Source organism: Neoarius graeffei, chromosome 13, assembly GCF_027579695.1.
Source record: "Neoarius graeffei isolate fNeoGra1 chromosome 13, fNeoGra1.pri, whole genome shotgun sequence".
NCBI lineage: Eukaryota > Metazoa > Chordata > Actinopteri > Siluriformes > Ariidae > Neoarius > Neoarius graeffei.
The window spans coordinates 12,031,781-12,045,820 of record NC_083581.1 but is presented as its reverse complement, the minus strand read 5'-3'; the positions used below and the strand labels follow the sequence as shown (position 1 = coordinate 12,045,820).

The window sequence follows — 14,040 nt, the reverse complement described above, 5'->3', positions numbered from 1 at the left end:
GGTTGAGTTCTGAGAGAGAGCTTGCTTAAAAAGAGCACGTGTTGTCGTTTATGACTCTCCTGCCTATAGTCGTTGAGCTATTCTGAATGTGAGGAGACATAGAAACTTCAAAGAAAACACAGAAATGATCAGATAAGGCCAGGTCAACAACAGTATAAGAAACAGTAAGACCCTTTGTGATGACGAGGTCAAGAGTATGACCACGAGAGTGGGTCGGTCCCTGTACATGTTGTACTAGGTTAAAGTTATCAATAATTGCAAATAGTTATTTGGCATAAATGTTATCAGTATTATCTACATGCAAGTTAAAATCCCCAGATATAATAAGACAATCAAACTCTAAGCAAATGACTGATAACAATTCACCAAACTCTTCAAGAAAGAATTTGGCTGAATGTCTCGGAGGCCTGTAAATAGTTAATAATAATATGTTAGGAGAGCATGTAACAAGTGCACATAAGTGTTCAAAGGACATAAAATCACCAAGTGAGGATTGTTTACATTGAAAAGAGACTTTGAATATATTTGCGATCCCTCCACCTTTCCCTTGTCGGGTAACATTCAAAAATTAAAATTTGGGGGAGCTGCTTCGATAAGGGTGGTAGCACTATTTGCTTGATCCAGCCAGGTTTCAGTTAGAAGCAAAAAATCAAGATTGTGTTTACAAATAAGATCATTAATTAAAAATGACTTGTTTAAAAGTGATCTAATGTTCAGAAGGGCTAGTTTTACAGTAATATTTGGTTGTGCACTCTGATGCTGTTTTAAAACAGGAAGGAGATTAGATTGGTTCACCCCCAGGGTTAAATGTGCTTTATGTTTTCTGTTTCTTATCAACACAGGAATAGTGTCAACATCGGATCCCAGCTTTTTTCTACATCCATTTGCAGGGACCCAGAGTACATCAAACAAGACTTTCTAAATGTTCCATTTGGTTTGAGGGTGAAAGGACTGGAGATGACATGTATCTTTTGGATGGTGAAAAAGATTTGTAGCCAGCTGAAAGTCCTGGACGAACACAATTTTGATGAACTGGGTACACTGCTTGTCGCGACAAATTTGGGCTGGAAAAAGAGAGTGTAGCCATTTGGAGCAATTTTTTCATGCTATTTGGGAAATCCATCCGAGGAGAAGTGGAGTCGTCGGTCCTTGAATGTTGGGAGGCCTGCAAGTCAGATGTTTGTGTGTCCTTGATGACGACTTGCAAAGATGATTGTTTAGGCTTTGTAACTATGTCAGTCTGCGACATCTTATCAACTGTTTTCCTCGGTGCTGGCTGAGAAAAGATTGCAAGTTTGTAGTGGTCTGCTAAGACTTTGGCTCCAATCCAGCTGAGTTCAGTGCTATTTGGCTTGTAGAATTCTTTACGATTCCAAAAAAGATTAAAATTGTCTATGAAATTCATACCAAATGAAGAACAAGTTTTTCCAAGCCAGGTGTTAAGACTGAAGAGTCGAGAAAAAGCAAAACTTCCTCTCGCTGGGAGTGGGCCACTGATAAAAGATTGAATTCCAGTCTTATAGAGCTCAGAAAAAAGTTTTCTGAAATCATCTTGGACAAACAGCTGTTCTCTGAAAACATCGTTTGCTCCCACCTGTACAACAATACGCTTAATCGTTTTATGCTCGGACATGAGTTTCAAAATGCTGTCTTTGGTGTCAGAGATGGATGCATTTGGAAGACAACAAATAATCATCTCATAACCTTTTAATTGTCTTACAGTGGAATCACCAAGAACAAGGGTTGTGGGATCAGGTGGTGTTACGAGCTGCTTTTTGCCTCTTCTCACAGCTCTTCGATCTTGATGCGATCTCTTTTTACTGTGTTTGTCCACTTGACAAATCCTCTTCCACATCCCTGAGGCATTCAAATTTGTTCTGAAGCTTTATGGGCTGTACCTAACAACTCGTGTTTTCTCTCACGCGATCTCTCTCTGCTCAGTTACATGTCAATCCTGAAACACCACTGATTCTGTTTTCCTGCTCTTCAGACCTGCTGATCCATCCTGATGCCTTACATCTGGCTGGAGTCTCATCACATTGTTCCTGTGGAGGATGGCCCCGTATGGACAGTCAAAAGTTGAACTTAGAAGATGGCTCTGGAAACTTAGTTTTGCTTTGATGGTTTAGGACGACAATTAACATGATAACTTTAGGACTGCATTTGTCATGTACAGTTTTGCACTCAAGTCTCCATCAATGAATAGTTGATAACTTCAAGAAAATAGACTTCATGCTAGAACTATAATGAATTTCCTGGTTACACAGTTATACTTTGACACTGTTTAAGACAGTTATAGAAGGAAGTTATTTATAATCATGCTCTCTCTCATCACCACCCAGATAAGAGATAGCATGATTATAAATCATGCCATCTCTCACATCACCCTTTTGAGTCTGGTTCCTCTCAACATTTCTTCATGTCATCTGAGGGAGTTTTTCCTCTCACCACCGTCGCCTCAAGCTTGCTCATCAGGGATAAATACATTTATTAGCGATAAAATTAGTCCATATTTTTCTGTAAAGCTGCTATGCGACAATGTCAGTTTATTAAAAGCATTATACAATTAAACTGACTTGACTTAATTAACTGGCTCTGAGAAATTCCTTTTTTCCACCACTTTATCATTTAATAAGCTTCACCTTTCATGGAATTCTGTAGGTGTAACTATTTAGTTTTTAACTGTATGCACTTGTAATTGCCCTTTATCAACATGCACATGAGTACAAAGAAAATCAGCATTACTGAAACATTTACATATAACATTATTAAACTTTTGATAAACAAGGTCCATCGGCATTGCAGAGTTTTCCATAAAAATGTATGTAATATTTTACAGGCATGTTTGAGCAGCACTTAATTTCTCAAATCAGCTGAGAATAGCAAAAGAAATATGTGACATTGCTTTTAACAGGTTACACACAAGGTCATGAGTTTGATATTAACACTCAGAAAATGAGTACACTAGTTCAATAAGTAACTCACCATGGTGGTCCAGAGTGCAACCTTACAAAGTACAACCACATATTATGCGCACTTACTGAATGTGGGCTGAGTACCAAATGCACACAGTTGAAGGATGCTCATCATAAACAGCCCCAACTGGTACCAATGTCCAATCAATGTAGAGTCACCCCCCAGAAAAATCGAGGAGAAATGACCAATTGTAAAATTTAAAAATAAACAAACCCACCCACTACCATTTGTGATACATCAGAATTTCAAAAAGGAAAATAATCCAAAAAACAGCAGTTAATTTTGGTCTCAATAATGAAATCAGCACACAAGCACTTTTACACTTTACCTTGATAAATTCCATTCCATCCTCCTATATGGCCTTGCGTGTCCGAAATCCAGATGTCTCCTCCGTGATCAGATGTGAAATACATCAGTGTCCTTTCAGAAAGATTCAGCTTCTCAACAACCTTCACCATTCTGCCTACAAGAGAAAAAAATGTTTAAAAAGTTGGTCTGACATGTGAATTGTTTGCTGAACTTAAGTGTATGACTAAGGAGCCTAATAACGCAGTAGTCACATCATCGGGTTCACACCCTATTATTTTTTTCTCTTTGCAATTTAATGAGAGGTCATTATATGACAGGATAACTTTACTGTGTGGTTATAACATCACAGGACAGGTCCAACGATGCAGGAAACTCAACAAGATGCAACCTTACCTGCAGCGTTATAGTAAAATAATAGGAAAATAATACACATTAGATTTAAAATAAACCAGGTCCATATTTCTCTCACCAATCATCCAGTCCACTTCCTCCACGTTGTCTCCATAAAGGCCATGTTTGCTTTTTCCTGCAAACTCTTTGGAGATGAACAGTGGCGTGTGAACATGAGGCAGAGACAGAAACAGCAAAAAGGGACTGTTCTGGTTCCTGCAGGTGCAAACAAAAGTGAAGTTTTCGACTGGTTGGAATTTCCACTAACAGCAGCTCTCATGCTTATATTAATGTGCTTTTTCTAATGTTATTGTTTCCATAGAAACAGCTCATTTACAGAAGCTTGTATGGTGAACACTGTGTAATCAGTAGGTTTCAAAAAGTTGTGATGCTGAGTAAAACAAATAAAACCAGAATGCAATGATTTGCAAATCCTTTTCAACCTATATTCAACTGAATAAAATACAAAAGACAAGATATTTAAGGTTCAAACTGAAAGATTCTAGTACACCTCAAAAAAAGTGAAAAAAAAAATTCATAATTTAATTCAAAAACGTGGGGCGGCACGGTGGTGTAGTGGTTAGCGCTGTCGCCTCACAGCAAGAAGGTCCTGGGTTCGAGCCCCGGGGCCGGCGAGGGCCTTTCTGTGTGGAGTTTGCATGTTCTCCCCGTGTCCGCGTGGGTTTCCTCCGGGTGCTCCGGTTTCCCCCACAGTCCAAAGACATGCAGGTTAGGTTAACTGGTGACTCTAAATTGACCGTAGGTGTGAATGGTTGTCTGTGGCCATGTGTCAGCCCTGTGATGACCTGGCGACTTGTCCAGGGTGTACCCCGCCTTTCGCCCGTAGTCAGCTGGGATAGGCTCCAGCTTGCCTGCAACCCTGTAGAAGGATAAAGCGGCTAGAGATAATGAGATGAGATGAATTCAAAAATGTAAACTTTCATATATTCTATATTCATTACATGTAAAGTGAAATACTTTAACCCTTTTTGTTAAAATTTTGATGATTATGGCTTATACAATACAGAAATGTCCAACTTCTGAAAAGTACGTTCACTTATACACTCAATACTTGTTTGGAGCTCCTTTACCACAAATTACTGCATCAATGCGGTGTGGCATGGAGGTGATCAGCCTGTGGCACTGCTGAAGTGCTATTGAAGTCCAGGTTGCTTTGATAGTGGCCTTCAGCTCGTCTGTTTCTCATCTTCCTCTTGACAATAGCCCATAGATTCTCTATACAGTTCAGGTCAGACAAGTTGGCTGGCCAATCAAGCACAGTAATATCATGGTCAGCAAACCATTTGGTAGTTGTTTTGGCACTGTAGACAGGTGCCAAGTCCTGCTGGAAAAGGAAATCAGCATCTCCATAAAGCTTGTCAGAACATGGAAGCATGAAGTGCTCTAAAATCTCCTGGTAGACGGCTGTGCTGACTTTGGACTTAATAAAAAAAAAAAAAACCCACAGTGGACCAACACCAGCAGATGACATGGTACCCCAAATCATTACAGACTGTGGAAACCTCACACTGGACTTCAAACACCTTGGATTCTGTGCCTCTCCACTCTTCCTCCAAACTCTAGGACCTTGATTTCCAAATGAAATGCAAAATTTACTTTCATCTGAAAAGAGGACTTTGGAGCACTGAGCAACAGTCCAGTTCTTTCTCTCCTTAGCCCAGGTAAGACGCTACTGACATTGTCTCTGGTTCAGGAGAGGCTTGATATTAGGAATACGACAGCTGTAGCCCCTTTCCTGAAGACGTCTGTGCGTGGTGGCTCTTGATGCACTGACACCAGCCTCAGTCCACTCCTTGTGAAGCTTTCCCAAGTTCTTAAATTGACTTATCTTGACAATCCTCTCAAGGCTGTGGTTATTTCTGTTGCTTGTGTACTTTTTCCAGCCAGCCTTTTCAGCAATGACCTTCTGTGACCTTTCTGAAAGGACTCGGATGCATTTCACATCTAATCACGGAGGAGATATCTGGATTTCTCCTCATATTTTGAGTTATGTTTTTATAATTTTTTTGCACTGCAGGCCATAATTATCAAAATTAAAATCTAAACATTTTTAAACATTTTAGTTTACATGGAATGAGTCGAGAATATATTAATTTTCAGTTTCATAAATAAGTCAGTCATGGAAAATATTGAACTTTTTCACAATATTCTAATTTTTTTTAAATGTATGAGGATACGTTCATTCCGAATTTGATGCTTGCAACACGTTTCAAAAAAAGTTGGGACAGGGGCAAAAGACTGGGAAAGTTGTGGAATGCTCGAAAAACACCCATTTGGAACATTCTACACATAAACAGGTTAATTGGTAATTGGAAACGCTCCAAATGTTCCAATTTACATTGAAGGAGAGCCTTCTGAAGTATAGAAAAGCTCTTAGTGCTGCTAGATCAATGTCTCTCCCCACCCTAACAGAAGACAACAAAAATAATCTGAGATGCTTCTTTAATACTGTAGCAAAATTAACTAAGGACTATTTAATTAAGACCACCACAGACGCATGCTCACCTGCAACATAGTCATGACTTCATGAATTTTTCCAATAGTAAAATTGAATGTATCAGGCAAAAAACAAACCCCACTTAATTTAAAGCCTGACATTTTGATAAGCAACCCTTTAGATAACAACATAACTATCAGATCAGCGATTAGAATGTGTTACTCCCTATAGAGAAACTGAACTAATGTCACTAATTTCCAGATCAAAACCTTCAACTTGTGTACTAGATCCTCCATCTACATGACTTCAAATAGATAATACCAGATGTAATTGAACCTCTTCTAAAAAACCTCTTCCCTGCCATACTGCCAGCATGTGTCTCTAGGGTGATGGGGTTCAGGTCTGGGTACATTTAGCTTATCTGTAGATTTTTAAACTGTGGAAGGAAACCTACATATATGTGGAGAACATGCAAACTCCACACAGGAAGACCTCCACTGGCCATGAGGTTTGAACCCAGAACTTTCTTGCTGTGAGGTGACAGTGCTAACCACTGCACCACCACTAGAAGCAATCAAACCTCTTCTACAAATAAATTCTTCCCCTAGTACTGGCTATGTACCCAAATCCTTTAAACTAGCAGTTATCAGACCCCTGATTAAAAAAAAACCCTGACCTTGCCCCCTGTCAGCTGTCCAACTACAGGCTAATGTCAAACCTCCCCTTTATCCCCAAGAGCCAAGAAAAAGCTGTGGCACAGCAGTTATGCTCATGTCTATAAAGGAACAGCATCTATGAAATGTATTAGTCAGGACTTCAACCTTATAACACAGACAACACTGGTTAAAAGTAGTAAATGACCTATTGTTGGCCTCTGATCAGGGCTGTCTCCCTGCTTGTACTGCGTGACCTTAGTGCAGCCTTTGACACAACTGATCATTCCATTCTCCTGGATAGACTAGAAAATGATGTTGAAAATGTAGAAAATGGAGTTAAAAGGACCAGCCCTCTCCTGGTTCAGGTCTTATTTAACTGACTGTTATCAGTTTGTTGATGTAAATGGTGACTTTTCTATGCATACTAAGGTAAAGTTTGGTGTTCCACAAGGTTCTGTCTTAGGCCCCACTGCTTTTCTCTTTACACATTGCAACCCCACTATAACAAACTCCTTGGGGGACATCCAAATAGTTTGTGATACCGAAAAGTTCATAATACTGAAATGGACCCATTTGTCACCCCAAACTCTCACTCTTACGTAAAACAAGACCAACTGTGTTTAATTTATATTTATGCTTAATTCACTTACATATTTATGAAGAAAAGGAAATAAGGTCACACTCACTGTCACTTGCTTGCCGCATCTTTTCTCTTTTCAGCCCATCATGTTGATTACACCTACCTGTATGAATGAAGTGTCGGGGCTCTTTTTCTTACGAATGTAAAATTGAATTTTTCAGAATCCAATATTATTTAGACAAATTCGTTGCTTTCTCATCATGCTTTAGACGGTCCAGGAAATTAAGACTTGAGTAAAACTGCTTTTATCTCATAAAATAAGTCCTTTAAATAATTTTTGAAGTCAGTTATCACTCTCCAAACATTTTAACGAATTGGATGGCTTTATTGGTGAATTATGCCTCCAAAAAATAACTTTACAGCCAAGGAAGGCGAGGACATTAAAAAGGTCACTCCACTTTCTGGCAGAGAAAGTTTCCGTTAAACAACAACAGAAAACCATCATGGATCTGGTGATGGAAGTGAAGTCGCTAAGGCTGCAGAACGCCGAGAAGGACCGGCGTCTCGCCCACCTGGAAAGCAGAGTTGTTGAACTAGAACAGTATACACCAGGATGAACAATGTCATCGTCAGTGGGATTCAGATTAAACCCATGTCATATACAAAAGCGATGACAAGGGAGGGAGAATCTGACGAACTGGGCAGCAACTCTGTGGAGCAACAAGTGTCGGCATTCCTACACCCAAAGGGAATTGATCTTGATTGCAGCAACTTTGAGGCCTGCCACATTCTACCCAGGAGAGACAAGGAAAACACTGCCATCATAATGAGATTTGTCAATCGAAAACAAAGCTGCATTGCTGAAACAAGGAAGGAAACTGAAAAGGTACAAACGTCTACATCAACGAGCACCTGACAAAACGCAATGTTGACATCGCCAGAAAAGCATGTCATCTGAAGAAAGAAAAATAAAATTCAATCTACATGGATAACCAACTGCAAAGTATTCATTAAGCTGAATGGTACACCAGAGGCGGCTAGAGTTCTGGTCATATGAAATATCGAGGACTTGGACAAATACAAGTGCTGGCTATCGGGACTGTAAGGTAATCAATACCGACGTCACACTACACCAAACTTAACCATGACACACACGGAAATAACTTTTTCATCCACTACTCTGAACACTACTCGGCTAACGATTGTTGTGTTGATTATGAAAACCTGGAACTGAAACCACATGAATTCACTGACCATAAACTACTGGATATAGAAAATGACAGACCTGGACAATAATTTTCTTTCAACAATTAATGACAATTGCCACTATTACACAGAGGAACAGTACAATCAGTCCACTAAGGCTGTGGGAAAATTATCAATAATACACTTCAACAGCAGAAGCATGTACGCTAACTTCAAACACAAGAAATACTTAAGTCAGTTTACTCATCCATTCAACATAATTGCCATATTGGAGACCTATATTGACATGGAGAAAGGAGTGGATTTTGAACTGGCTGGATATGAATTTAATTATATAAACAGGAAAAATAAAGGTGGAGGAGGAGTGGTGGAGTATGTGGACTGTAATTTGAATTATAAGCCAATAGATGGCAATGACAACGGTGATTGATAATTTATTAGAATGTTTAACAATTAAAATTAATAGCATAGAGGCATTTAAGGACTGGGTAGAAAAGACATTTACAGCAGATAATAAGTTATCTTCATTTGTGGGGATACAAATATTGATCTGTTGAACCCTAATAAGCACAGTATGACTGAGGAATTTATTAATACCATGTAAAGTATGAGTCTTCACCAAAAAATTACCAGACCCACCAGAATTACTGACCATAGTGCTACTTTAATAGATAATATATTTACCAATGACATAGATAATAGCGTAAGTGGAATATTAATTAATGATATTAGTGATCATCTACCAGTTTTTACAATTTATGACTGTAATTGCAAGAGAAATGTGACTGAACATAAACTTAAGTACAGAAGAGTTAGGACAGAGGAAGCCATGTTTGCATTAAATAATGATTACTGCAAGATTGGGAATCAGTTTATACAGAGAATAGCATTGATAGAGCATATGATAACTTAAGTATATTCAAATTATTATATGATAAGAATTGCCCACTGAAGCAATATAGTACAAAACTATAATGACCAACCTTGGATTACTAAGGGATTACAAAATGCCTATAAAAGAAGAAAAATACTCTATATAGAGAATTTATTAAATTAAGAACCAAAGAGGCAGAAAATATAAAAATAAAGTTAATAACGAGTATCATAAGGAGATGTAGGAAGAATTATTATGGCAAATTAATAGATAATAGCAAAAATAATATTAAAGGAATATGGAATATATTAAATAGTATTATTAAAAGATGGCTCTGGATGCAGTTGCTAATAGTTTTAATAATTTTTTTGTTCATGTTGGACCAAAATTAGCTCAAAATCTCTCTGATCCGGTAACAAATGATGATTGTATTAATAATATTATAAAGAGGAATTCTTGTTCCATGTTTCTTACACCAGTAGATGAGAGGGAAATTACTGATATAGTTAATAAATGTAGTAATAAAATATCCACAGATTGTAACGATATTGATATGAAACTCGTGAAAACTATTATTGGGGGGGGGGGGGGATTTCTAAACCATTAACATACATCTGTAACTTGTCATTTCAAACCGGTACATTTCCATGCAATATGAAAATAGCAAAAGTAATTCCACTGTATAAATCTGTGGACAAACAACTTCACAAATTACAGACCCGTTTCTTTACTTCCTCAATTCTCCAAAAAACTATTCAATAAACAGATTAGATAAATTCATTGAAAAATACAAACTACTCAGTGATAGTCAATATGGATTGAGAGCAAATAGATCAACAGAGCTGGCACTAATGGAATCAATTGAAGAAATCAGTAACACTATCAGGCATGCAAACTGGTCAGGGGTGAAAAAGGTGAGAAGGATGCACGGGGACACGGCACGCGCGCAAAAGTACATTTCGTAGTCTACGTTACAAAAAAAATTGCAACCAGTGACATCTTGAATTTAATACAGTACAAAATAACTTTCCATAAACATGTCTTAATAAGTTACTGTTGAGTGGCCGGTAAATTGTACCATTTATTTGTCAGTGGCCGGTAAAGTTTGATATTTTGTGAAGTTAATTTTCACCCCTGTGTACAACACAGTGGGCTATTTACAAAAAGGTATATATTACTGCCTGTGCTATCTAACAGACCTACCCCAGAGGACACACCTGGCCAATCCCTGTCTGTCAATTTTCTTAAAGACATCACCTATGTGAAATCAGGGGCGGATCTAGAAAAATATTTATGGGGTGGCAAGAGGGGGGCAGGAATTTTTGAGGGGTGGCAACGTATTACAGACATGTATATATACTGAATTTAATCACAGTTTGACGACAAATAGTATGTACACACTACAAAAGGGCACAGACTGCCATTTACAAACTCATACAGATAAACTTAATCTCATGCCTTTATTGTTCACAAAGAACACACATTCTCAGATGAGGTCTATACCGTTTCTGGACAGTTTTATACTGTATATGCAAAAGAACAGACACTAAAAAACAACAATAACAACACTGCTTCAAGTTCAGCATGATTTAAACCATTTACACCAGTGTCACATTTTATAGTTTTATTTTCTCACGCTTTGTAAAGGCTCACCAGTGAGCATAACATGAACTTGTCATGCCTACAACAGCTGAATGCGGCGATTTCCATGTTGCTCAGCAAAACGCTTCACAAATTTATCAAGATCTAATGCTTTTGTGCGCTTTGATTCAATGCTGAGTACAGCCAAACTTGATAGTCTCTTTTCTGTCATAGTCAACCGCAAATAAGTCTTTATGAGCCTGAGAGATGAAAAACTTCGTTCACAGGATGCACTGCTCACAGGCAAGACAACCGCTATTTTACACAACCTGAACAACTCAAAAAAAAACATCATCATCATCTTGGTATGGGTCCAAAAACAGTGAACTCCATGAGAGTGGTAGGACTCTCCTGTTCCCCCTTTTTTCTGTCTAGTACTCTCCTCGTCTGATGTAACTCATGTTTAAGATCCTCAATATTTGAATCATAAGCTTCAGCCAATAGCAATGTTTTCCTTGACAGACGGTGAATCAATATTAACTTTTGTGGCCGACTTTACACAAAACTAATGTCAGACCTAGCTAACATTAGGCCAAAAAAAAAAAAAAAAAAAAAAAAGTGTGTTTCAGGTAACATGAAATACTAAAATAAGGTCGGTAGGTAGGAAATTTTTTTCTTAATTTGTTTTATTTTGTTCGAAAAAATTAACACAAGTAAACATCTTACAAAATAGTATTTTGGCACAGAATCCTTTATACCACACATCATAATAAAATAAGTGTTTTAAATCTTTAAACGAATAAAAAAAATATCGCAAGAGTTCGAGTTATGATCTGCGGAAGCGTATTGCTGCCACACTCAAAAAAAAAAAAAATTGGCTTAGACTCAAGTAATTACGTGAAAAGATATTGTTAACAGAGTTATCACGTTTTTACAATATATTTATCATGTAATAACATATCACGTAATTTAATGATATTTTCATGTGATAATGTGAAAACACCTTATCAAGAAATAACGTGAAAATATGGTTTAACGTCCTAGGCTAGGCTACTTCCATTAAAAGCAGCCGGCCTCGCCTAGCCTACTGTAGAACTTGGGTCGAGCAAAAACACGGAGCAAAAACATGGCTGAATCCTGAATGACTCCTATTTGTATAAATAGGGGACTACATAGGCGGCAAAATGTAGTGTTTTTCCTGCCATGGAAGTGCACTTGTATACTGAAGAGGAAGCAATTTGCATTACAGCCAGAAGGGCTGATAGAAGTGGCAAAACATTTTACTTTTTATCGTTTCTTTCACAACTTGAATGCGTTGAAACAAAAAATTATGACAAACTAACGCCACTTACACTAAAATATCGAGGGAAATTTGTAATAAAAACTTTACGGTCGGCAATTTCGACGCGGAAATTCTCGATCGGTCGGGTTACCGGAAACACACTTTTTTTTTTGCCTTACATGTACAGTTAGCTAAATAACCTTCTCCAACCTGATTTTTATCCTCTCAAAATCAGCATCGCAACTATACTAGCACTGTTCATTCATTATAATTTCATTTTTTGATAGATAGTTAATCAGCTTTTACCCCTTTCCTCCCGTGTCTCCTTTCCTCGCGACTCCTGGCTCCCTCGCTTCGCGCCTCTCAATTTTCCAAAACAACCAATCTCTGGCGTTATCTCGTGCTGCATTCGCCACAGTCGGACATTGGAAATTCGCGCACGTAAATGTCAAATTGGCCGTAATTTTTCTTTGAATTCGTCGCTGCCAACTGGGGTGGCAGCAGGGGTGGCAAGGCTTTCTTTTAGAGTGGCATATGCCACCCCGGTAGATCCGCCCATGGTTATTCACCCCCGAGCGCGCTGGAAACTGTTCCATTGGTATGTTCAGATTCAGTCGCGAGATGAGGTTGCCAGATCTCTCTATAAAAAGGTGACTTTGCGGTCTGAATCTGTGGAATATTCGTAAGCGAGGACTGGCAACCAGCAGTGGGTTGCGCACCAGCTGATCAGAACTCCAATGGAAAAGAAGCGTGTTAGTAACTGTTTATCTTGATTGGCTGTAACCTTGTAAGTGAAATGTTTGGCAACAATAGCGTTGTAGCCTGCCTACCCCCCCAAAAAAAAAAACTCTTCGGATCTACACGATTCACACAAGTGACCTATTTTGGGACCAAAACGGCGAATTTCGCCGAAAGGTGAGGAGTTTGCATGTGTGAACACTATAGATGATAAAAAATATGTTGCTGGAATATTTATTGATCTCCAAAAAGCTTTTGATACTATTAATCATGATATATTAATTAATAAGATGGAACAATATGGGATCAGGGGAGTTGTATTAAATTGGATGAGAAAGTTATTTGAGCAACAGGACACAATTTGTGAAGTTGGGTGACTGTGTCAACTCATTTGAATATTGCTTGTGGTGTCCTCCAAGGGTCAGTATTGGGTCCTAAACTGTTCAGCCTTTATATAAATGATACGTGCAATGTATCCAAGATATTTAAGATGGTATTATTTGCAGATGACACAAATGTGTTTTGTTCTGGAACAAATTTGCATGAGTTAGAAAACAATCTCTTCAGAATTGTGCAGGTTAAAAAGTTGGTTTGATCGAAATAAATTATCATTAAATCTGTCTAAAACAAAAATCATATTTAATAATTATAAAATAAATAAGGCAATAAAATGTACAGGTAGATGGTGTTGACATTGAGTTTCTAATAAATTTTTTGGGGTAATAACAGATTATAGAATTACTTGGAAATCACATAAAATGCATACTAATTAAACTATCAAGAAGCATATCTGTTTTGAGTAAAGCTAAGCACGTCCTGGACTATAATTCACTCCGCATTCTTTACTGTTCCCTGGTTTTACCGTACTTAAATTACTGCTCAGTGGTGTGGGGAAATGCGTATAAAAAGTGTTCACTTCATGCAATAACTATACTTCAAAAAAGAGCTATAAGAATAATTCATAGTGCTGGTTACCAAGATCATACTAAT

The 14,040-nt window shown here is 38.0% G+C and overlaps 1 protein-coding gene across 3 annotated transcripts in view; it reads right to left on the bottom strand.

The window, feature by feature from the left end:
- arsh (arylsulfatase H) overlaps window positions 1–14,040 on the bottom strand; it is an 84,965-nt gene that overhangs the window by 11,811 nt on the left and 59,114 nt on the right. For all 3 annotated transcript variants that reach the window (XM_060937259.1, XM_060937257.1, XM_060937258.1), the window contains 2 exons: window positions 3,755–3,891; window positions 3,305–3,439 (listed from right to left, as the gene is read on the bottom strand). In XM_060937259.1, the coding sequence (XP_060793242.1) occupies window positions 3,305–3,439; window positions 3,755–3,891 (272 nt within the window). The remainder of the gene's footprint in view (window positions 1–3,304; window positions 3,440–3,754; window positions 3,892–14,040) is intronic.